Genomic DNA, 24096 nt, shown 5'->3' with positions numbered 1-24096 from the left:
ATATAGTGAATATGGGTGATATAGTGAATATTGTATTAGGGTGAATATGGGTGATATAGTGAATATGGGTGATATAGTGAATATTGTATTAGGGTGAATATGGGTGATATAGTGAATATTGTATTAGGGTTAATATGGGTGATATTGTGAATATTGTATTAGGGTGAATATGGGTGATATAGTGAATATTGTATTAGGGTGAATATGGGTGATATAGTGAATATTGTATTCGGGTGATATAGTGAATATTGTTGAGTATTTGTGATAGGGTGATATGGGGGATATGGGTGATACATTGAATATGGGTGATATGTGAGGATGTGTGATATTGTGGGTGATATTGTGAGTATGGGTGATATCACGAGGATGGGTGATTTATAGTGAGTATGGGTGAGTATGGGTGATTTATAGTGAGTATGGGTGATTTATAGTGAGTATGGGTGATTTATAGTGAGTATGGGTGATTTTATAATGAGTATGGGTGATTTTATAATGAGTATGGGTGATTTTTATAGTGAGTATGGGTGATATCGCGAGTATGGGTGATATCGCGAGTATGGGTGATATCGCGAGTATGGGTGATATCGCGAGTATGGGTGATATCGCGAGTATGGGTGATATCGCGAGTATGGGTGATATCGCGAGTATGGGTGATATCGCGAGTATGGGTGATATTTGGTACACATGATGTTGGATTCTTCTTCCCCCATACTGAAGGTCAAAGGTGACGTTGAGTCCTATAGGTCAGGATATGATGTATGCTGTGTTTCTTCCTCTAGGTATGATCGAGCACGGCCTGGCTGACTCCTCCCACTACCGGCCCAAGAGCAGCGTCTCCGAGGAGATCACACTAGGACACTGTGTTTCTGGGGCAGAGGATTTGGTCTCTGTTTCCGTCACCAACGCTACCGTGGAGCTAATGGGGGAGGAAGGCTTCGGAGAGGATCACACCACCTCCACCGTGAATGCTTCACGGAGGACATCGCCTTCCCCAGAGACCTCCACCCCAGCTAGGGAGAACACCCAGCTGAAGCCCCCCTCCCGGACTTCCCCAGACTCCTCGGAGAGCGACTGGGAGACACTGGATCCCAGTGTTTTGGAGGAAGGGACTAGAGACTCTGAGACGGGGGGTTCAGGGGGTCTGGAGACAGGTATCCCCATCACGGTGCAGCCCCGGGGCTTGTCGGCAGGGCCAGGAGACCAGGGAGCTGTCTCTCAGGGCTCGGTGTCTGGACTGGAAGAGGACCAATATGGCCTGCCACTCGCCATCTTCACCAAGGTGCCCAACTCAACACAGATCCTTTCAGCGTATACTTAGAAATATCTTTATCGGCGTCTGTAGATCTCTCTCTGACCAATAGAGCTCAGTTGGTAGAGCATGGCGCTCACGCCAGGGTAGTGGGTTCGATCCCGGGACCACCCATACCTAAAAATGCACACATGACTGTAAGCAGCGTCTGTGTTTCTAAGTGTTTCTAATCCACAGAGACCTTGACCTGCTTTTTAAATTATTCACCTACATGTTGCCAAGGCAACAGCCAACTGATCTAGCGTTCCTCTTTAGTTACAGGGTGGGGGTGGATCGTTCCTCTAGTTACAGGGTGGGGGGTGGATCGTTCCTCTTTAGTTACAGGGTGGGGGTGGATCCTTCCTCTTTAGTTACAGGGTGGGGGGTGGATCGTTCCTCTTTAGTTACAGGGTGGGGGGTGGATCGTTCCTCTTTAGTTACAGGGTGGGGGTGGATCGTTCCTCTTTAGTTACAGGGTGGGGGTGGATCGTTCCTCTTTAGTTACAGGGTGGGGGTGGATCGTTCCTCTTTAGTTACAGGGTGGGGGTGGATCGTTCCTCTTTAGTTACAGGGTGGGGGTGGATCGTTCCTCTTTAGTTACAGGGTGGGGGGTGGATCGTTCCTCTTTAGTTACAGGGTGGGGGGTGGATCGTTCCTCTTTAGTTACAGGGTGGATCGTTCCTCTTTAGTTACAGGGTGGGGGTGGATCGTTCCTCTTTAGTTACAGGGTGGGGGTGGATCGTTCCTCTTTAGTTACAGGGTGGGGGGTGGATCGTTCCTCTTTAGTTACAGGGTGGGTGTTGATGTTTTAGTCATCATAGAAAAACATCCTGATATCTAGATGTATTCTCTGATATCTAGATGTATTCTCTGATATCTAGATGTATTCTCTGATATCTAGATTTATTCTCTGATATCTAGATGTATATCTAGATGTATTCTCTGATATCTAGATGTATTCTCTGATATCTAGATTTATTCTCTGATATCTAGATTTCGTCTGATATCTAGATGTATAGTAAACCCCCTCATAAATGTCAGTTGGTCAGGTATTTGCGTTTTCAAAGCGCCCACACATGGGTGTGGTGACTAGCGGATGAGAAGAGCTAGGAGTTTTTCCAGTACTACAAGGACACACACACACACACACACACACACACACACACACACACACACACACACACACACACACACACACACACACACACACACACACACACACACACACACACACACACGCGAGCTCTGCTTTTCCAGTACTACAAGGACACACACACACACACACACACACACACACACACACACACACACACACACACACACACACACACACACACACACACACACACACATGCGAGCTCTGCTTTTCCAGTACTACAAGGAGACACACACACACACACACACACATTCGAGCTCTGCTTTTCCAGTACTACAAGGAGACACACACACACACACACACACACACATGCGAGCTCTGCTTTTCCAGTACTACAAGGAGACACACACTAACACACACACACACATGCGAGGTCTACTTTTCCAATACTTCCTGCAGGGAAAAGTCAGTTTAATCACCAGAGGGTTGCATAACACCATGGTAAACATTGACACAAACAACATATAATGATATTACTGTATCCTCGCTGTTGAGTGTGTCCTCTCTCTGACTAGATCTAACTCCACACACGCACACAAACATTAGTGACCTTTAACCTGTATGTGTGTCGTTGCCAGGGTTATCTGTGCCTGCCCTACATGGCCTTGCAGCAGCACCACCTGCTGTCCGATGTCACGGTGCGCGGCTTTGTTGCCGGGGCAACCAACATCCTCTTCCGTCAGCAGAGGCACCTGAGTGACGCAATCGTTGACGTGAGTCTTGCTCTCTCCATCTCTCTCTCTCCTCTCTCCATCTCTCTCTCTCCTCTCTCCATCTCTTCTCTCTCTCCTTCTCTCCATCTCTCCTTCTCTCCATCTCTCCCTCTCTCCATCTCTCTCTCTCTCCTCTCTCCATCTCTTCTCTCTCTCCTTCTCTCCATCTCTCTTCTCTCTCTCTCTCCATCTCTTCTCTCTCTCCTTCTCTCTCTCTCTCCTCTCTCCATCTCTCTCTCTCCTCTCTCCATCTCTTCTCTCTCTCCTTCTCTCTCTCTCTCTCTCTCCATCTCTCTCTCCTCTCTCCATCTCTTCTCTCTCTCCTTCTCTCCATCTCTCCTTCTCTCCATCTCTCCTTCTCTCCATCTCTCCTATCTCCTTGTCTTATCCCTCTCTCCTTATTTCGCTCTCTCTCTCCATCTCTCCTTATTTCTCTATCTCTCTCATTCTCTCCATCTCTCCTCTCCTTGTCTTATCTCTCTCTCTCCTCTCTCCTTATTTCTCTCTCTCACTCATCTCTCCTCTCCTTGTCTTATCTCTCTCTCTCCTCTCTCCTTATTTCTCTTTCTCTCTCATCTCTTAATTTCTCCTCTCCTTATTTCTCTCTCTCTCATCTCTCCATTTCTCCTCTCTCTCCTCTTCATCTCTCCGTATTTCTCTGTCCTCTCTCATATTTCCATCTCTTCTCTCTCATCTCTCCATCTCTCCTTATTTCTCTATCTCTCTCATTCTCTCCATCTCTCCTCTCCTTGTCTTATCTCTCTCATCTCTTCATTTCTCCTCTCCTTATTTCTCTTTCTCTCTCATCTCTTCATTTCTCCTCTCCTTATTTCTCTCTCTCTCATCTCTCCTCTCCTCTCTCTCCTCTTCATCTCTCCGTATTTCTCTCTCTCTCTCATATCTCCATCTCTTCTCTCTCCTTCTCTCCATCTCTCTCTCATCTCTCCATCTCTACCTCCTTATTTCTCTCTCTCATCTCTCCATCTCTACCTCCTTATTTCTCTCTCCATCTCCTCTCTCTCTCCTCTCCATCTCTCTCTCCATGAAGCTGTTAGGGTGTTATTTTTGATGATTTTAGTTTAAAAAAAGGCTGGATCCCTTATGTATGTATTCAAACAATCTATCACTCTCCTTATCTTTCCATCTTTCCTCTCTCATCTCTCCATCTTCTCATCTCTCCATCTCTTCTTCTCTTCTCTCCATCTCTCCTTCTCTTCTCTCCATCTCTCCTTCTCTTCTCTTCTCTCCTTCTCTTCTCTCTCTCATCTCTCCATCTTTCCTCTTTCCACCGCCCTTGATCCCACTGCTGGCTTGCCTCTGAAGCTAACCAGGGTTGTCCCTGGGCGGTCCCTGGATGGGAGACCAGATTCTGCTGGAAGTGGTGTTGAAGGGCCAGTAGGAGGCACTCTTTCCTCTGGTCTAAAATAATATAATAATAATAATAATAATATATGCCATTTAGCAGACGCTTTTATCCAAAGCGACTTACACCCCAATGCCCCAGGGCAGTGATTGGGGACACTGCCCCGTGTAGAGTGTCGTCTTTCAGATGGAACATGAAACGGCTGACTCTCTGTGTATTTGATCATGTATATGTTTTTGCTATTTGTTCTTTGTTATAGAACCAAAAAGATTGGAGAAGTGGTTAACTCAAACATCTCCATTTTGGATAGATAATTCTTCATGTTGTTGTTTGTTTAGTGTTTTTCCATTTTGGTTAGTCTATGGATTCTTCAATTCCATCTCTCTCCATCTCTTCTTTCTCCTGGGTCCCGTTGGGCCGAAATGCGCATTATTCTAAGGGTGTGTCCCAAATGGCACCCTATTCCCTACACAGTGCACTACTTTAGACCAGAGCCCAATGGCACCCTATTCCCTACACAGTGCACTACTTTAGACCAGAGTCCAAAGGCATCCTATTCCCTACACAGTGCACTACTTTAGACCAGAGCCCAATGGCACCCTATTCCCTACACAGTGCACTACTTTATACCAGAGCCCAAAGGCACCCTATTCCCTACACAGTGCACTACTTTTGACCAGAGCCCAAATGCACCCTGTTCCCTACACAGTGCACTACTTTTGACCAGAGCCCAAAGGCACCCTGTTCCCTACACAGTGCACTACTTGTGACCAGAGCCCAAAGGCACCCTATTCCCTACACAGTGCACTACTTTTGACCAGAGCCCAAAGGCACCCTGTTCCCTACACAGTGCACTACTTTTGACCAGAGCCCAAAGGCACCCTGTTCCCTACACAGTGCACTACTTTTGACCAGAGTTACAGATATTATCATATCCTGGATTTGTTTAACTCTCCCATGTGAAATCTGATTTGACCTGTATCGTGTGTGTGTGTGTGTGTGTGTGTGTGTGTGTGTGTGTGTGTGTGTGTGTGTGTGTGTGTGTGTGTGTGTGTGTGTGTGTGTGTGTGTGTGTGTGTGTGTGTGTGTGTGTGTGTGTGTGTGTGTGTGTGTGTGTGTGTGTGTGTGTGTGTGTGTGTGTGTCCGTCCATCCCACTAGGTGGAGGAAGCTAAGCTCCAGATCGGGGACCCTGAGTTGAGGAAGCTGCTAGGCCTGACCACGGCTGACCTGCGTTTTGCTGACTACCTGGTCAAACACGTGACAGAGAACCGTGAGGACGTGTTTCTGGATGGGACCGGCTGGGAGGGAGGGGACGAGTGGATCAGGGCCCAGTTTGGACTCTACATACACTCCCTCCTATCCTCTACCTTACTAGAAGGTATTGATGATACAGTCTACCTTACTAGAAGGTATTGATGATACAGTCTACCTTACTAGAAGGTATTGATGATACAGTCTACCTTACTAGAAGGTATTGATGATGCAGTCTACCTTACTAGAAGGTATTGATGATACAGTCTACCTTACTAGAAGGTATTGATGATGCAGTCTACCTTACTAGAAGGTATTGATGATGCAGTCTACCTTACTAGAAGGTATTGATGATGCAGTCTACCTTACTAGTCTACCTTACTAGAAGGTATTGATGATACAGTCTACCTTACTAGAAGGTATTGATGATACAGTCTACCTTACTAGAAGGTATTGATGATACAGTCTACCTTACTAGAAGGTATTGATGATACAGTCTACCTTACTAGAAGGTATTTGATACAGTCTACCTTACTAGAAGGTATTGATGATACAGTCTACCTTACTAGAAGGTATTGATGATAGTCTACCTTACTAGAAGGTATTGATGATACAGTCTACCTTACTAGAAGGTATTGATGATACAGTCTACCTTACTAGAAGGTATTGATGATACAGTCTACCTTACTAGAAGGTATTGATGATACAGTCTACCTTACTAGAAGGTATTGATGATACAGTCTACCTTACTAGAAGGTATTGATGATACAGTCTACCTTACTAGAAGGTATTGATGATACAGTCTACCTTACTAGAAGGTATTGATGATACAGTCTACCTTACTAGAAGGTATTGATGATACAGTCTACCTTACTAGAAGGTATTGATGATACAGTCTACCTTACTAGAAGGTATTGATGATACAGTCTACCTTACTAGAAGGTATTGATGATACAGTCTACCTTACTAGAAGGTATTGATGATGCAGTCTACCTTACTAGAAGGTATTGATGATGCACTCTACCTTACTAGATCAAATCAATCAAATCAAATGTATTTATATAGCCCTTCGTACATCAGCTGATGTCTCAAAGTGCTGTACAGAAACCCAGCCTAAAACCCCAAACAGCAAGCAATGCAGGTGTAGAAGCACGGTGGCTAGGAAAAACTCTCTAGAAAGGCCCAAACCTAGGAAGAAACCTCGAGAGGAACCAGGCTATGAGGGGTGGCCAGCCCCCTTCTGGCTGTGCCGGGTGGAGATTATAACAGAACATGGTCAAGATGTTCAAATGTTCAAAAATGACCAGCATGGTCAAATAATAATAAGGCAGAACAGTTGAAACTGGAGCAGCAGCACGGTCAGGTGGACTGGGGACAGCAAGGAGTCATCATGTCAGGTAGTCCTGAGGCATGGTCCTAGGGCTCAGGTCCTCCGAGAGAGAGAAGGAAAGAGAGAATTAGAGAGAGCACACTTAAATTCACACAGGACACCGAATAGGACAGGAGAAGTACTCCAGATATAACAAACTGACCCTAGCCCCCCGACACATAAACTACTGCAGCATAAATACTGGAGGCTGAGACAGGAGGGGTCAGGAGACACTGTGGCCCCATCCGAGGACACCCCCGTGCAGGGCCAAACAGGAAGGATATAAACAGGAAGGATATTACTAGAAGGTATTGGTTTTTGCAGGTCCATCAGTAGGCATCTTCTATTCAACCATCATTTACATCCATTTTCAACCATCACCAGCAACTTGATTACTAATCTTTCCCTCAATCAAGTCTGTAGATTCATGTCAGATTAGCACAGAGAAAATCATTTGTTTTCAGAGGATTTCACAACAAAAGGCTAAATGTTTGTTTCCTGTCTCTCTCTTTTTCTCTCTCTCTGTATCTCTCTCCTACTCTGTCTCTTTTTGTTTCTCTCTTTCGCTCTTTCTCTCTCTCTCTCTGTCTCTCTCTGTCTCTCTCTGTCTCTCTCTCTCTCTATCTCTCTCCTACTCTGTCTCTTTTTGTTTCGCTCTTTCTCTGTCTCTCTCTGTCTCTCTGTCTCTCTCTGTCTCTCTCTCTCCTACTCTGTCTCTTTTTATTTATCTCTGTCTCTCTCTCTGTCTGTCTCTCTCTCTTTCTGTCTCTGTCTCTCTCTGTCTCTCTCTGTCTCTCTCTTTCTCTGTCTCTCTCTGTCTCTCTCTCTGTCTCTCTCTGTCTCTCTCTCTGTCTCTCTCTGTCTCTCTCTGTCTCTGTCTCTCTCTCTCCTACTCTCTCTTTTTATTTCTGTCTGTCTCTCTCTCTTACTGTCTCTCTGTCTTTTTCTGTCTCTCTGTCTCTCTGTGTTTCCAGATAATGATAAGTTGCTAGCGGACTGGGGCACTCCCTTCATCTCAGCCTGGAGGATCACACGCAACTACAGAGTGTGGTTCATCAACAAGCACCCAGCCATGGCCGAGATCACCCCAGGGTAAGAAACACATTCTGAGGGCGGTAGAGGCTCTGAGGGCGGTAGAGGCTCTGAGGGCGGTTGAGGGTGGTAGCTTGGTGATGGATTGGTCATCTTTAGTGTCTTCTAAATGTCAAATATCTAGATGTTTGACTTGGATAAATAACCTGTGTTATTCCCTCCTTTCTCAGTCATCCGTTCCAAGGACAGTACAGTGCTGCTGATCTGAAACTAAGATTCTCACAGTGAGTACTTCAGTCTAACTAAGATTCTCACAGTGAGTACTTCAGTCTAACTAAGATTCTCACAGTGAGTACTTCAGTCTAACTAAGATTCTCACAGTGAGTACTTCAGTCTAACTAAGATTCTCACAGTGAGTACTTCAGTCTAACTAAGATTCTCACAGTGAGTACTTCAGTCTAACTAAGATTCTCACAGTGAGTACTTCAGTCTAACTAAGATTCTCACAGTGAGTACTTCAGTCTAACTAAGATTCTCAGTGAGTCTAACTAAGATTCTCACAGTGAGTACTTCAGTCTAACTAAGATTCTCACAGTGAGTACTTCAGTCTAACTAAGATTCTCACAGTGAGTGTCCAACTAAGATTCTACTTCAGTCTAACTAAGATTCTCACAGTGAGTAAGATTCTCAGTCTCCAACTAAGATTCTCACAGTGAGTACTTCAGTCTAACTAAGATTCTCACAGTGAGTACTTCAGTCTAACTAAGATTCTCAGTGAGTACTTCAGTCTAAGATTCTCACAGTGAGTACTTCAGTCTAACTAAGATTCTCACAGTGAGTACTTCAGTCTAACTAAGATTCTCACAGTGAGTACTTCAGTCTAACTAAGATTCTCACAGTGAGTACTTCAGTCTAACTAAGATTCTCACAGTGAGTACTTCAGTCTAACTAAGATTCCCACAGTGAGTACTTCAGTCTTTGACACCGTTCTACATATCTGTACTATAGGCTATATCACACAATGTAACCATTGAATTGACAATCTCACAAAAACATGCAGATATCTGCCCCCAGTGGTGAAGTTTGGTAGTGTTTCTATGCCAGGTGGAATGTGGAATAATGCAGATGTCTGCCTCCCAGTGGTGAAGTTTGGTAGTGTTTCTATGCCAGGTGGAATGTGGAATAATGCAGATGTCTGCCTCCCGGTGGTGAAGTTTGGTAGTGTTTCTATGCCAGGTGGAATGTGGAATAATGCAGATGTCTGCCTCCCGGTGGTGAAGTTTGGTAGTGTTTCTATGCCAGGTGGAATGTGGAATAATGCAGATGTCTGCCTCCCGGTGGTGAAGTTTGGTAGTGTTTCTATGCCAGGTGAACTGTGGCATAAAAAGGCCTTTCACTGCTTCTCATTTCACTGCTTCTCATGTCACTGCTTGTCTGATTATAATAATACAACACTATAGACAGTGAATCCTATTTTTTTTTTGCCAAGTACTGTGAAATGGCTGTGGCCTATTCCATCAACTCAGTGGCCTTGTGGTTCGTGTCAGCCCTAAGATTGGGAGGATGGGAGTTACTATCCCCGGCTGAGTCATACCAAAGACTGTAAAAATGTGACCCAATGTGTGTCTACTTGGCACTCAGCATTAAGGAGATAGATTTGGGGGGGGGGTAAGGCCTTACGATGAGACTTCAGTCCTGTGCTGGGGGTGTATTTGTACATTAAGCTGCCCCAGACTACAGTCCCGTCCAGGGGGTGTATTTGTACATTAAGCTGCCTCACACTACAGAAAGCAGATATGTCCACAAGTCTACTTCCTTACTTATGAGATGAGCAGAGATGTCCTCAAGTCCAAGTCAACACTTTCGAGGGAAGAGTCGAGTCATAGTGTTGAGGACCAGCGAGTATAAATCCTTGACCTGATTTCTGATGACATTTCTGAGGATTGGAGCAAATCCTCCTGCCATCTTGCTAAACTGTTTTCAGAGAGAAGTTGGGGAAAATGAATCCCAAACCAAGTGGAATCCAGAAGTCTCCAACACAGCACCACGGAGTCACTGACTCCTTACATATTGACCATATTCTAAACTGGGATAAAGGAATGAGCGGTCCTCACACAGAATATAGCTGATTCCCAGTGACGTCTCCCTGCATCTAAACATACTGTACGTTACATATACTACATTTCTACCTAATCAGTATTTGTTTTTAGCCCAGCACCGGTAGTCTCAAATTTAGGATGTGCATATGGCCCTCCCTTCCTCCAGGTTCTAAACTCTGGTGTTCTCAACTCTGGTGTTCTCTACTCTGGTGTTCTCTACTCTGGTGTTCTAAACTCTGGTGTTCTAAACTCTGGTGTTCTAAACTCTGGTGTTCTAAACTCTGGTGTTCTAAACTCTAAACTCTGGCGTTTTAAACTCTAAATTCTGGCGTTCTAAACTCTGGTGTTCTAAACTCTGTGTCCTCAACTCCATATTCTCCTGTAACATATAGCTAGGTGCCATGTTTCACTGCAGTCACACTATTCCATAGAGTACTTAGCTACTAATAACTGCCCTGCTTGTGATGGTGATAAAGACACCAGGTCTCATATTTTGCTCCGTCCATTAATTATGACAGAGGTTCATTCTCAAAAACCTTTGCTGGCGGTGTTCGGGTCGGGACTTGGGTTACGTTACGAGAGGTCTGCTTTATGATGGTGAGAACATGGAGTGGTCTGCTTTATGGAGAGAACATGGAGAGGTCTGCTTTATGGTGAGAACATGGAGAGGTCTGCTTTATGGTGAGAACATGGAGAGGTCTGCTTTATGGTGAGAACATGGAGAGGTCTGCTTTATGGTGAGAACATGGAGAGGTCTGCTTTATGGTGGTGAGAACATGGGGAGGTCTGCTTTATGGTGAGAACATGGGGAGGTCTGCTTTATGATGGTGAGAACATGGAGAGGTCTGCTTTATGATGGTGAGAACATGGAGAGGTCTGCTTTATGATGGTGAGAACATGGAGAGGTCTGCTTTATGGTGAGAACATGGAGAGGTCTGCTTTATGGTGAGAACATGGAGAGGTCTGCTTTATGGAGAGGTCTGCTTTATGGAGAGGTCTGCTTTATGGTGAGAACTTTATGGAGTGGTCTGCTTTATGGTGAGAACATGGAGAGGTCTGCTTTATGGTGAGAACATGGAGAGGTCTGCTTTATGGTGAGAATATGGAGAGGTCTACTTTATGGTGAGAATATGGAGAGGTCTACTTTATGGTGAGAACATGGAGAGGTCTGCTTTATGGAGAGAACATGGAGAGGTCTGCTTTATGGAGAGAACATGGAGAGGTCTGCTTTATGGAGAGAACATGGAGAGGTCTGCTTTATGGAGAGAACATGGAGAGGTCTGCTTTATGGAGAGAACATGGAGAGGTCTGCTTTATGGAGAGAACATGGAGAGGTCTGCTTTATGGAGAGAACATGGAGAGGTCTGCTTTATGGAGAGAACATGGAGAGGTCTGCTTTATGGAGAGAACATGGAGAGGTCTGCTTTATGGAGAGAACATGGAGAGGTCTGCTTTATGATGGTGAAAACATGGAGAGGTCTGCTTTATGATGGTGAGAACATGGAGAGGTCTGCTTTATGATGGTGAGAACATGGAGAGCTCTGCTTTATGATGGTGAGAACATGGAGAGGTCTGCTTTATGATGGTGAGAACATGGAGAGATCTGCTTTATGATGGTGAGAACATGGAGAGGTCTGCTTTATGATGGTGAGAACATGGAGAGGTCTGCTTTATGGTGAAAACATGGAGAGGTCTGCTTTATGGAGAGAATATGGAGAGGTCTGCTTTATGGAGATGTCTGCTTTATGGAGATGTCTGCTTTATGGAGAGGTCTGCTTTATGGAGAGAACATGGAGAGGTCTGCTTTATGGAGAGAACATGGAGAGGTCTGCTTTATGGAGAGAACATGGAGAGGTCTGCTTTATGGAGAGAACATGGAGAGGTCTGCTTTATGGTGAAAACATGGAGAGGTCTGCTTTATGGAGAGAATATGGAGAGGTCTGCTTTATGGAGAGGTCTGCTTTATGGAGAGGTCTGCTTTATGCAGAGGTCTGCTTTATGGAGAGAACATGGAGAGGTCTGCTTTATGGAGAGGTCTGCTTTATGGAGAGAATATGGAGAGGTCTGCTTTATGGAGAGGTCTGCTTTATGGAGAGGTCTGCTTTATGGAGAGGTCTGCTTTATGGAGAGAATATGGAGAGGTCTGCTTTATGGAGAGAATATGGAGAGGTCTGCTTTATGGAGAGAATATGGAGAGGTCTGCTTTATGGAGAGAATATGGAGAGGTCTGCTTTATGGAGAGAACATGGAGAGGTCTGCTTTATGGAGAGGTCTGCTTTATGGAGAGGTCTGCTTTATGGAGAGGTCTGCTTTATGGAGAGAATATGGAGAGGTCTGCTTTATGGAGTGGTCTGCTTTATGGAGAGAACATGGAGAGGTCTGCTTTATGGAGAGAACATGGAGAGGTCTGCTTTATGGAGAGGTTTGCTTTATGGAGAGAATATGGAGAGGTCTGCTTTATGGAGAGGTCTGCTTTATGGAGAGAATATGGAGAGGTCTGCTTTATGGAGAGAATATGGAGAGGTCTGCTTTATGGAGAGAATATGGAGAGGTCTGCTTTATGGAGAGAACATGGAGAGGTCTGCTTTATGGAGAGGTCTGCTTTATGGAGAGAATATGGAGAGATCTGCTTTATGGAGTGGTCTGCTTTATGGTGAGAACATGGAGAGGTCTGCTTTATGGAGAGAACATGGAGAGGTCTGCTTTATGGAGAGGTCTGCTTTATGGAGAGGTCTGCTTTATGGAGAGAATATGGAGAGGTCTGCTTTATGGAGTGGTCTGCTTTATGGTGAGAACATGGAGTGGTCTGCTTTATGGTGAGAACATGGAGAGGTCTGCTTTATGGAGAGAACATGGAGAGGTCTGCTTTATGGTGAGAACATGGAGAGGTCTGCTTTATGGTGAGAACATGGAGAGGTCTGCTTTATGGTGAGAACATGGAGAGGTCTGCTTTATGGTGAGAACATGGAGAGGTCTGCTTTATGGTGAGAACATGGAGAGGTCTGCTTTATGGAGAGAACATGGAGAGGTCTGCTTTATGGAGAGAACATGGAGAGGTCTGCTTTATGGAGAGAACATGGAGAGGTCTGCTTTATGGTGAGAACATGGAGAGGTCTGCTTTATGGTGAGAACATGGAGAGGTCTGCTTTATGGTGAGAATATGGAGAGGTCTGCTTTATGGTGAGAATATGGAGAGGTCTGCTTTATGGAGAGAACATGGAGAGGTCTGCTTTATGGAGAGGTCTGCTTTATGGAGAGAATATGGAGAGGTCTGCTTTATGGAGTGGTCTGCTTTATGGTGAGAACATGGAGAGGTCTGCTTTATGGAGAGAACATGGAGAGGTCTGCTTTATGGAGAGGTCTGCTTTATGGAGAGGTCTGCTTTATGGAGAGAATATGGAGAGGTCTGCTTTATGGAGTGGTCTGCTTTATGGTGAGAACATGGAGTGGTCTGCTTTATGGTGAGAACATGGAGAGGTCTGCTTTATGGAGAGAACATGGAGAGGTCTGCTTTATGGTGAGAACATGGAGAGGTCTGCTTTATGGTGAGAACATGGAGAGAACTGCTTTATGGTGAGAACATGGAGAGGTCTGCTTTATGGAGAGAACATGGAGAGGTCTGCTTTATGGAGAGAACATGGAGAGGTCTGCTTTATGGAGAGGTCTGCTTTATGGAGAGAATATGGAGAGGTCTGCTTTATGGAGTGGTCTGCTTTATGGTGAGAACATGGAGAGGTCTGCTTTATGGAGAGAACATGGAGAGGTCTGCTTTATGGAGAGGTCTGCTTTATGGAGAGGTCTGCTTTATGGAGAGGTCTGCTTTATGGAGAGAATATGGAGAGGTCTGCTTTATGGAGTGGTCTGCTTTATGGAGAGAACATGGAGAGGTCTGCTTTATGGTGAGAACATGGAGTGGTCTGCTTTATGGTGAGAACATGGAGAGGTCTGCTTTATGGAGAGAACATGGAGAGGTCTGCTTTATGGTGAGAACATGGAGAGGTCTGCTTTATGGTGAGAACATGGAGAGGTCTGCTTTATGGAGAGAACATGGAGAGAACTGCTTTATGGTGAGAACATGGAGAGGTCTGCTTTATGGTGAGAACATGGAGAGGTCTGCTTTATGGAGAGAACATGGAGAGGTCTGCTTTATGATGGTGAGAACATGGAGAGGTCTGCTTTATGGAGAGAACATGGAGAGGTCTGCTTTATGGAGAGAACATGGAGAGGTCTGCTTTATGGTGAGAACATGGAGAGGTCTGCTTTATGATGGTGAGAACATGGAGAGGTCTGCTTTATGGTGAGAACATGGAGAGGTCTGCTTTATGGAGAGAACATGGAGAGGTCTGCTTTATGATGGTGAGAACATGGAGAGGTCTGCTTTATGGAGAGAACATGGAGAGGTCTGCTTTATGGAGAGAACATGGAGAGGTCTGCTTTATGGAGATTCATAATATTAAGTATCAGGTCATTCAAAGTCCCTGCTATACTCTGATAGTGTAAGACACTGAATCAAATCAAAGTTATGTCACGTGCTCCAAATACAACAGGTGTAGTAGACCTTACAGTGAAATGATGAATACAACAGGTGTAGTAGACCTTACAGTGGAATGCTGAATACAACAGGTGTAGTAGACCTTACAGTGGAATGCTGAATACAACAGGTGTAGTAGACCTTACAGTGGAATGCTGAATACAACAGGTGTAGTAGACCTTACAGTGAAATGCTGAATACAACAGGTGTAGTAGACCTTACAGTGAAATGATGAATACAACAGGTGTAGTAGACCTTACAGTGGAATGCTGAATACAACAGGTGTAGTAGACCTTACAGTGAAATGCTGAATACAACAGGTGTAGTAGACCTTACAGTGAAATGATGAATACAACAGGTGTAGTAGACCTTACAGTGAAATGCTGAATACAACAGGTGTAGTAGACCTTACAGTGAAATGCTGAATACAACAGGTGTAGTAGACCTCACAGTGAAATGCTGAATACAACAGGTGTAGTAGACCTCACAGTGAAATGATGAATACAACAGGTGTAGTAGACCTCACAGTGAAATGCTGAATACAACAGGTGTAGTAGACCTTACAGTGAAATGCTGAATACAACAGGTGTAGTAGACCTTACAGTGAAATGATGAATACAACAGGTGTAGTAGACCTCACAGTGAAATGCTGAATACAACAGGTGTAGTAGACCTTACAGTGAAATGCTGAATACAACAGGTGTAGTAGACCTTACAGTGAAATGCTGAATACAACAGGTGTAGTAGACCTCACAGTGAAATGCTGAATACAACAGGTGTAGTAGACCTCACAGTGAAATGCTGAATACAACAGGTGTAGTAGACCTCACAGTGAAATGCTGAATACAACAGGTGTAGTAGACCTCACAGTGAAATGCTGAATACAACAGGTGTAGTGTAGACCTCACAGTGAAATGCTGAATACAACAGGTGTAGTAGACCTCACAGTGAAATGCTGAATACAACAGGTGTAGTAGACCTTACAGTGAAATGCTGAATACAACAGGTGTAGTAGACCTTACAGTGAAATGCTGAATACAACAGGTGTAGTAGACCTTACAGTGAAATGCTGAATACAACAGGTGTAGTAGACCTTACAGTGAAATGCTGAATACAACAGGTGTAGTAGACCTTACAGTGAAATGCTGAATACAACAGGTGTAGTAGACCTTACAGTGAAATGCTGAATACAACAGGTGTAGTAGACCTTACAGTGAAATGCTGAATACAACAGGTGTAGTAGACCTCACAGTGAAATGCTGAATACAACAGGTGTAGTAGATCTCACAGTGAAATGCTGAATACAACAGGTGTAGTAGACCTCACAGTGAAATGCTGAATACAACAGGTGTAGTAGACCTCACAGTGAAATGCTGAATACAACAGGTGTAGTAGACCTTACAGTGAAATGCTTACTTACAACAGTAAAAAGACAGTGAAAATAACAGTAGCTCTATACAGTAGAGGCTCTATACAGTAGAGGCTCTATACAGTAGAGGCTCTATACAGTAGGTATATACCGTAGTAGAGGCTCTATACAGTAGAGAGGTTCTATACAGTAGAGGTTCTATACAGTAGAGGTTCTATACAGTAGAGGTTCTATACAGTAGAGGTTCTATACAGTAGAGGTTCTATACAGTAGTGAGGCTCTATACAGTAGAGGTTCTATACAGTAGTAGAGGCTCTATACAGTAGCTATATACAGTAGTAGAGGCTCTATACAGTAGACTCTATACAGTAGAGGTTCTATACAGTAGAGGTTCTATACAGTAGAGAGGTTCTATACAGTAGAGAGGTTCTATACAGTAGAGAGGTTCTATACAGTAGAGAGGTTCTATACAGTAGCTCTATACAGTAGAGAGGTTCTATACAGTAGAGGTTCTATACAGTAGTAGAGGCTCTATACAGTAGAGGTTCTATACAGTAGTAGAGGTTCTATACAGTAGAGGTTCTATACAGTAGAGGTTCTATACAGTAGAGGCTCTATACAGTAGAGGTTCTATACAGTAGAGAGGCTACATACAGACACTAGTTAGTCAGGCTGATTGAGGTAGTATGTACATGTAGATATGGTTAAAGTAACTGTGCATATATGATAAACAGAGAGCAGCATCAGCGTAAAAGAGGGGTTGGGGGGGGCACACATTGCAAATAGTCCGGGTGGCCATTTGATGAGCTGTTCAGAAGTATTGTAGCTTGGAGGTAAAAACTGTTGAGGAGCCTTTTTGTCCTAGATTGGCACTCCAGTACCGCTTGCCATGCGATAGTAGAGAGAACAGTCTATGACTGGGGTCTTTGACAATTTTTAGGACCTTCCTCTGACACCTCCTGGTGTAGAGGTCCTGGATGGCAGGAAGCTTAGCCCCAGTGATGTACTACCCTCTGTAGTACCTTGCGGTTGGAGGGTGAGCAGTTGCCGTACCAGGCAGTGATGCAACCAGTCAGGATGCTCTCGGTGTTGCAGCTGTAGGACCTTTTGAGGATCTGAGGACCCATGCCAAATCTTTTTAGTTTCCTGAGGGGGAATAGGCTTTGTCGTGCCCTCTTCACGACTGTCTTGGTGTGTTTGGACCATTCTAGTTTGTTGGTGATGTGGACACCAAGGAACTTGAAGCTCTCAACCTGCTGCATTACTGTGAAGGCTGCCATGCATTGGTACAGTGAGAGTTCAGAGGAGTAGCAGTTGAAGTTGAAGTTTACATACACTTAGCTTGGAGTCATTAAAACATTAACTCATTTTTCAACCACTCCACACATTTCTTGTTTACAAACTATGGTTTTGGCAAGTCGGTTAGGACATCTACACAAGTAATGACACAAGTAATGTTCCATCAGTTGTTTACAGACAGATTATTTCAATTATAATTCACTGTATCACAATTCCAGTGGGTCAGAAGTTAACATACACTAAGTTGACTGCCTTTAAACAGCTTGGAATATTTCAGAAAATTACGCCATAGGTTTAGACATCAGTCAGGAAGTTAAAGCTTGGTCGCAAATGGGTCTTCCAAATTGACAATGACCCCAAACATACTTCCAAAGTTGTGGCAAAATGGTTTAAGGACAAAGTCAAGGTATTGGAGAGGCCATCACAAAGCCCTGACCTCAATTCTACATAAAATTTGCTACCCGAAATGTTTGACCCAAGTTAAGCTATTTAAAGGCAATGCTACCAAATACTAATCTGAGTGTATGTAAACTTCTGACCCACTGGGAATGTGATGAAATAAATAAAAGCTGAAATAAATCATTCTCTCTACTATTATTCTGACATTTCACATTCTTAAACTAAATTGGTGATCCTAACTGACAGGGAATTTTTACTAGGATTAAATGTCAGGAATTGTGAAAAACTGAGTTTTTAAATGTTGCCGACCTCACCACCCCAACACACTCCTCTAAGGTAAACTTCCGACTTCAAATGTAGGTGAGAGGAGTGTGTTGTGGTGGTGAGGTCGGCAAAGGGGACGAAGTGACTGCTGAACACGAGGGGTTCATTATTCCCTACGTTATGCACTACTTTTGACCAGAGCCCTATTGAGTATACATTAAGTAGCCATTTGGGTGTTGAATTTCATTTCATCTTTATTTAACTTGGCAAGTCAGTTAAGAACAAATTCTTATTTACAATGGTGGCCTGCCCCGGCCAAGCCCTAACCCGGATGACGCTGGGCCAATTGTGCGCCACCCTATGGGACTCTCAAACACTGAATCTAACCGGGGTCTGTAGTGATGCCTCTAGAACTGAGATGCAGGGCCTTAGACCACTGAACCAGGGTCTGTAGTGACGCCTCTAGCACAGAGATGCCTTAGACCACTGAACCAGGGTCTGTAGTGACGCCTCTAGCACTGAGATGCCTTAGACCACTGAACCAGGGTCTGTAGTGACGCCTCTATCACTGAGAAGCAGTGCCTTAGACCACTGAACCAGGGTCTATAGTGACGCCTCTAGCACTGAGATGCCTTAGACAGCTGAACCAGGGTCTGTAGTGACGCCTCTAGCACTGAGATGCCTTAGCCAGCTGAACCAGGGTCTGTAGTGACGCCTCTAGCGCTGAGATGCAGGGCCTTAGACCACTGAACCAGGGTCTGTAGTGACGCCTCTAGCACTGAGTTGCAGGGCCTTAGACTGCTGAACCAGGGTCTGTAGTGACGCCTCTAGCGCTGAGATGCAGGGCCTTAGACCGCTGCGCCTCTCGGGAGCCCAAAGGGGGCGTGTGGCTGAGTGTCTCCTGCACTATAAACTCTGGGTGTAGAGTCAGGGACGGCAGCAGCCTAGTGGTTAGATTGTAGAGGTGGTAGGGTAGCCTAGTGGTTAGAGTGTAGAGGTGGCAGGTAGCCTAGTGGTTAGAGTGTAGAGGTGGCAGGGTAGCCTAGTGGTTAGAGTGTAGAGGTGGCAGGGTAGCCTAGTGGTTAGAGTGTAGAGGTGGCAGGGTAGCCTAGTGGTTAGAGTGTAGAGGTGGCAGGGTAGCCTAGTGGTTAGAGTGTAGAGGTGGCAGGGTAGCCTAGTGGTTAGAGTGTAGAGGTGGCAGGGTAGCCTAGTGGTTAGAGTGTAGAGGTGGCAGGGTAGCCTAGTGGTTAGAGTGTAGAGGTGGCAGGGTAGCCTAGTGGTTAGAGTGTAGAGGTGGCAGGGTAGCCTAGTGGTTAGAGTGTAGAGGTGGCAGGGTAGCCTAGTGGTTAGAGTGTAGAGGTGGCAGGGTAGCCTAGTGGTTAGAGTGTAGAGGTGGCAGGGTAGCCTAGTGGTTAGAGTGTAGAGGTGGCAGGGTAGCCTAGTGGTTAGAGTGTAGAGGTGGCAGGGTAGCCTAGTGGTTAGAGTGTAGAGGTGGCAGGTAGCCTAGTGGTTAGAGTGTAGAGGTGGCAGGTAGCCTAGTGGTTAGAGTGTAGAGGTGGCAGGTAGCCTAGTGGTTAGAGTGTAGAGGTGGCAGGTAGCCTAGTGGTTAGAGCGTTGGATTAGTAACCGGAAGGTTGCAAGTTCAAACCCCGAGCTGACAAGGTACAAATCTGTCGTTCTGCCCCTGAACAGGCAGTTAACCCACTGTCCCACTGTTCTTAGCCAGTCATTGAAAATAAGAACTTGCCTGGTTAAATAAAGGTAAAATTAAAAAATAAAATAAATGGTACCCTTTATAGTGCACTGCCTTGTTCAAAAAGTAGGACATCAGAGACTCATCCGCCAGACAGGAAGTTTGACAGTTGGCCATCTAAGTTTCTGAGGAATAAATGCAGCTAATTTCCTGCCTCAGCTTTGTAGCCCGGGTTCCTTCCTACACAAAAACACTGGGGTTTTCAGCTTCATCTGAGACACGATGTGTCCTTCCTCTGTGACTGTCTTAGATGTGTCCTTCCTCTGTGACTGTCTTAGACGTCCTTCCTCTGTGACTGTCTTAGACGTGTCCTTCCTCTGTGACTGTCTTAGATGTGTCCTTCCTCTGTGACTGTCTTAGATGTGTCCTTCCTCTGTGACTGTCTTAGATGTGTCCTTCCTCTGTGACTGTCTTAGACGTGTCCTTCCTCTGTGACTGTCTTAGACGTGTCCTTCCTCTGTGACTGTCTTAGACGTGTCCTTCCTCTGTGACTGTCTTAGATGTGTCCTTCCTCTGTGACTGTCTTAGATGTGTCCTTCCTCTGTGACTGTCTTAGATGTGTCCTTCCTCTGTGACTGTCTTAGACGTGTCCTTCCTCTGTGACTGTCTTAGATGTGTCCTTCCTCTGTGACTGTCTTAGATGTGTCCTTCCTTCCTCTGTGACTGTCTTAGATGTGTCCTTCCTCTGTGACTGTCTTAGACGTGTCCTTCCTCTGTGACTGTCTGTCCTCTGTGACTGTCTTAGATGTGTCCTTCCTCTGTGACTGTCTTAGATGTGCTTCCTCTGTGACTGTCTTAGACGTGTCCTTCCTCTGTGACTGTCTTAGATGTGTCCTTCCTCTGTGACTGTCTTAGATGTGTCCTTCCTCTGTGACTGTCTTAGATGTGTCCTTCCTCTGTGACTGTCTTAGACGTGTCCTTCCTCTGTGACTGTCTTAGACGTGTCCTTCCTCTGTGACTGTCTTAGATGTGTCCTTCCTCTGTGACTGTCTTAGATGTGTCCTTCCTCTGTGACTGTCTTAGATGTGTCCTTCCTCTGTGACTGTCTTAGACGTGTCCTTCCTCTGTGACTGTCTTAGATGTGTCCTTCCTCTGTGACTGTCTTAGATGTGTCCTTCCTCTGTGACTGTCTTAGATGTGTCCTTCCTCTGTGACTGTCTTAGATGTGTCCTTCCTCTGTGACTGTCTTAGACGTGTCCTTCCTCTGTGACTGTCTTAGATGTGTCCTTCCTCTGTGACTGTCTTAGATGTGCTTCCTCTGTGACTGTCTTAGACGTGTCCTTCCTCTGTGACTGTCTTAGATGTGTCCTTCCTCTGTGACTGTCTTAGATGTGTCCTTCCTCTGTGACTGTCTTAGATGTGTCCTTCCTCTGTGACTGTCTTAGACGTGTCCTTCCTCTGTGACTGTCTTAGACGTGTCCTTCCTCTGTGACTGTCTTAGATGTGTCCTTCCTCTGTGACTGTCTTCGACGTGTCAGAGGCATGTGTTGATTGGCATTGTGTAAGGCTTCCCTCCCGTCACTGACAGATGGGCTGAAGAAAACACACAGATCAGATCAGGACAATGTTCAGTAGGGAAAACGTAGCAAACTCTTTTTCAACAGAAAATGGAAATCTGTGTTATTATTGGACAAGTCTAGGTAGTTCCCTCCCATTTCATTCTGTTTTCTAAACGTTTTGTCCCATACTGAATACGACCCATGTCTCACACAGAGGGCTGAAGTTAACCCACACAGATTGGACAAATGTTTGCAATGTGGGCTTTTTCCTGTGCCCTAATTTGTCAGTGGAGCCGTCAGTCATCAGGGCCCCCTAGTCAGACCCTGCCCACCAGTCAACCAGCTTCCTTGTTTCACTGATCAATGGAACGATCTCTCTCTCTCTCTGTCTCTGTCTCTGTCTCTGTCTCTCTCTCTGTCTCTCTCTCTGTCTCTCTCTCTCTCTCTCTCTCTCTCTCTCTCTCTCTCTGTGTCTCTCTCTCTCTGTGTCTCTCTCTCTCTCTGTGTCTCTCTCTCTGTGTCTCTCTCTCTCTGTGTCTCTCTGTCTCTGTGTCTCTGTCTCTGTCTCTCTCTCTGTCTCTGTCTCTCTCTCTCTGTCTCTCTCTCTCTCTCTCTGTCTCTCTCTCTCTGTCTCTGTCTCTCTGTCTCTGTCTCTCTCTCTCTCTCTCTCTCTGTCTCTCTCTCTGTCTCTCTCTCTCTCTGTCTCTCTCTCTCTCTGTCTCTCTCTGTCTCTCTCTCTGTCTCTCTCTCTGTGTCTCTCTCTGTGTCTCTCTCTGTGTCTCTCTCTCTGTCTCTCTCTCTCTGTCTCTCTCTATATATACATTGACAAAGCAATGTGTGCATGAAGTATGGGTGGTCCCGGGTTAAACAAAAGTAGTTAAACAAAAATGAAATAAACAATCCAAATGTACTGTAAATCTTACACTCACAATAGTTCCAAAATAATAAAAACATTTCAAATGTCATATGTGCAAATAGTTAAAGTACACAAGGGAAAATAAATAAACATAAATATGGGTTGTATTTACAATGGTGTTTGTTCTTCACTGGTTGCCCTTTTCTCATGGCAACAGGTCACAAATCGTGCTGCTGTGATGGAACACTGCGGTATTTCACCCAGTAGATATGGGAGTTTATCAAAATTGGGTTTGTTTTCAAATTCTTTGTGGATTTGTGTAATCTGAGGGAAATATGTGTCTCTATGGTCATACATTTGGTAGGAGGTTAGGAAGTTCAGCTCAGTTTCCACCTCATTTTGTGGGCAGTGAGCACATAGCCTGTCTTCTCTTGAGAGCCAGGTCTGCCTTTCTCAATAGCAAGGCTATGCTCACTGAGTCTATACATAGTCAAAGCTTTCCTTAAGTTTGGGTCAGTCACAGTGGTCAGGTATTCTGCCACTCTCTGTTTAGGGTCAGTCACAGTGGTCAGGTGTTCTGCCACTCTCTGTTTAGGGTCAGTCCCAGTGGTCAGGTGTTCTGCCGCTGTGTACTCTCTGTTTAGGGTCAGTCACAGTGGTCAGGTATTCTGCCACTGTGTTCTCTCTGTTTAGGGTCAGTCACAGTGGTCAGGTATTCTGCCACTCTCTGTTTAGGGTCAGTCACAGTGGTCAGGTGTTCTGCCGCTGTGTACTCTCTGTTTTTAGTGGTCAGGTGTTCTGCCACTGTGTACTCTCTGTTTAGGGCCAGTCACAGTGGTCAGGTGTTCTGCCACTGTGTTCTCTCTGTTTAGGGTCAGTCACAGTGGTCAGGTGTTCTGCCACTCTCTGTTTAGGGTCAGTCACAGTGGTCAGGTGTTCTGCCACTCTCTGTTTAGGGTCAGTCCCAGTGGTCAGGTGTTCTGCCACTGTGTACTCTCTGTTTGGGTCAGTCACAGTGGTCAGGTGTTCTGCCACTGTGTACTCTCTGTTTAGGGTCAGTCACAGTGGTCAGGTGTTCTGCCACTCTCTGTTTAGGGTCAGTCACAGTGGTCAGGTGTTCTGCCACTCTCTGTTTAGGGTCAGTCACAGTGGTCAGGTGTTCTGCCACTCTCTGTTTAGGGTCAGTCACAGTGGTCAGGTGTTCTGCCACTCTCTGTTTAGGGCCAAATAGCGTTCTAGTTTTTATTTCCAATGTGTCCAGTAATTATCTTTGTGTTTTCTCATGATTTGGTTGGCTGTTCTCTCCAATCTACGTTGTACACAGGGGGTCATTTTGCAGAATTCTGCATGCAGAGTCTCAATTTGGTGTTTGTCCTATTATGTGAATTATTGGCTGGTGAGTGGACCCCAGACCTCACAACCATAAAGGGCAATGGGTTCTATAACTCTCCTCTAGCCAGCCTGGGGCAGTAGAATAACTCTCCTCTAGCCAGCCTGGGGCAGTAGAATAACTCTCCTCTAGCCAGTCTGGGGCAGTAGAATAACTCTCCTCTAGCCAGCCTGGGGCAGTAGAATAACTCTCCTCTAGCCAGCCTGGGGCAGTAGAATAACTCTCCTCTAGCCAGTCTGGGGCAGTAGAATAACTCTCCTCTAGCCAGTCTGGGGCAGTAGAATAACTCTCCTCTAGCCAGTCTGGGGCAGTAGAATAACTCTCCTCTAGCCAGTCTGGGGCAGTAGAATAACTCTCCTCTAGCCAGTCTGGGGCAGTAGAATAACTCTCCTCTAGCCAGTCTGGGGCAGTAGAATAACTCTCCTCTAGCCAGTCTGGGGCAGTAGGGATGTAGAATATCTCTC

At 45.3% G+C, this 24096-nt stretch overlaps 1 protein-coding gene across 1 annotated transcript in view; it reads left to right on the top strand.

Annotated features, from left to right (window-relative positions):
* The window catches only part of LOC123991427 (late secretory pathway protein AVL9 homolog), a 47542-nt gene that overhangs the window by 17194 nt on the left and 6252 nt on the right, over window positions 1-24096 (top strand). Inside the window, exons 10-14 of the mRNA XM_046293015.1 lie at window positions 780-1279; window positions 3023-3157; window positions 5680-5899; window positions 8116-8233; window positions 8404-8457. Of these exons, the coding sequence (XP_046148971.1) occupies window positions 780-1279; window positions 3023-3157; window positions 5680-5899; window positions 8116-8233; window positions 8404-8457 (1027 nt within the window). The remainder of the gene's footprint in view (window positions 1-779; window positions 1280-3022; window positions 3158-5679; window positions 5900-8115; window positions 8234-8403; window positions 8458-24096) is intronic.

Source organism: Oncorhynchus gorbuscha, linkage group LG12, assembly GCF_021184085.1.
Source record: "Oncorhynchus gorbuscha isolate QuinsamMale2020 ecotype Even-year linkage group LG12, OgorEven_v1.0, whole genome shotgun sequence".
In the NCBI taxonomy this organism is placed as follows: domain Eukaryota; kingdom Metazoa; phylum Chordata; class Actinopteri; order Salmoniformes; family Salmonidae; genus Oncorhynchus; species Oncorhynchus gorbuscha.
The sequence above is the reverse complement of the archived record's forward strand: the minus strand, read 5'-3'. Positions and strand labels throughout refer to the sequence as shown.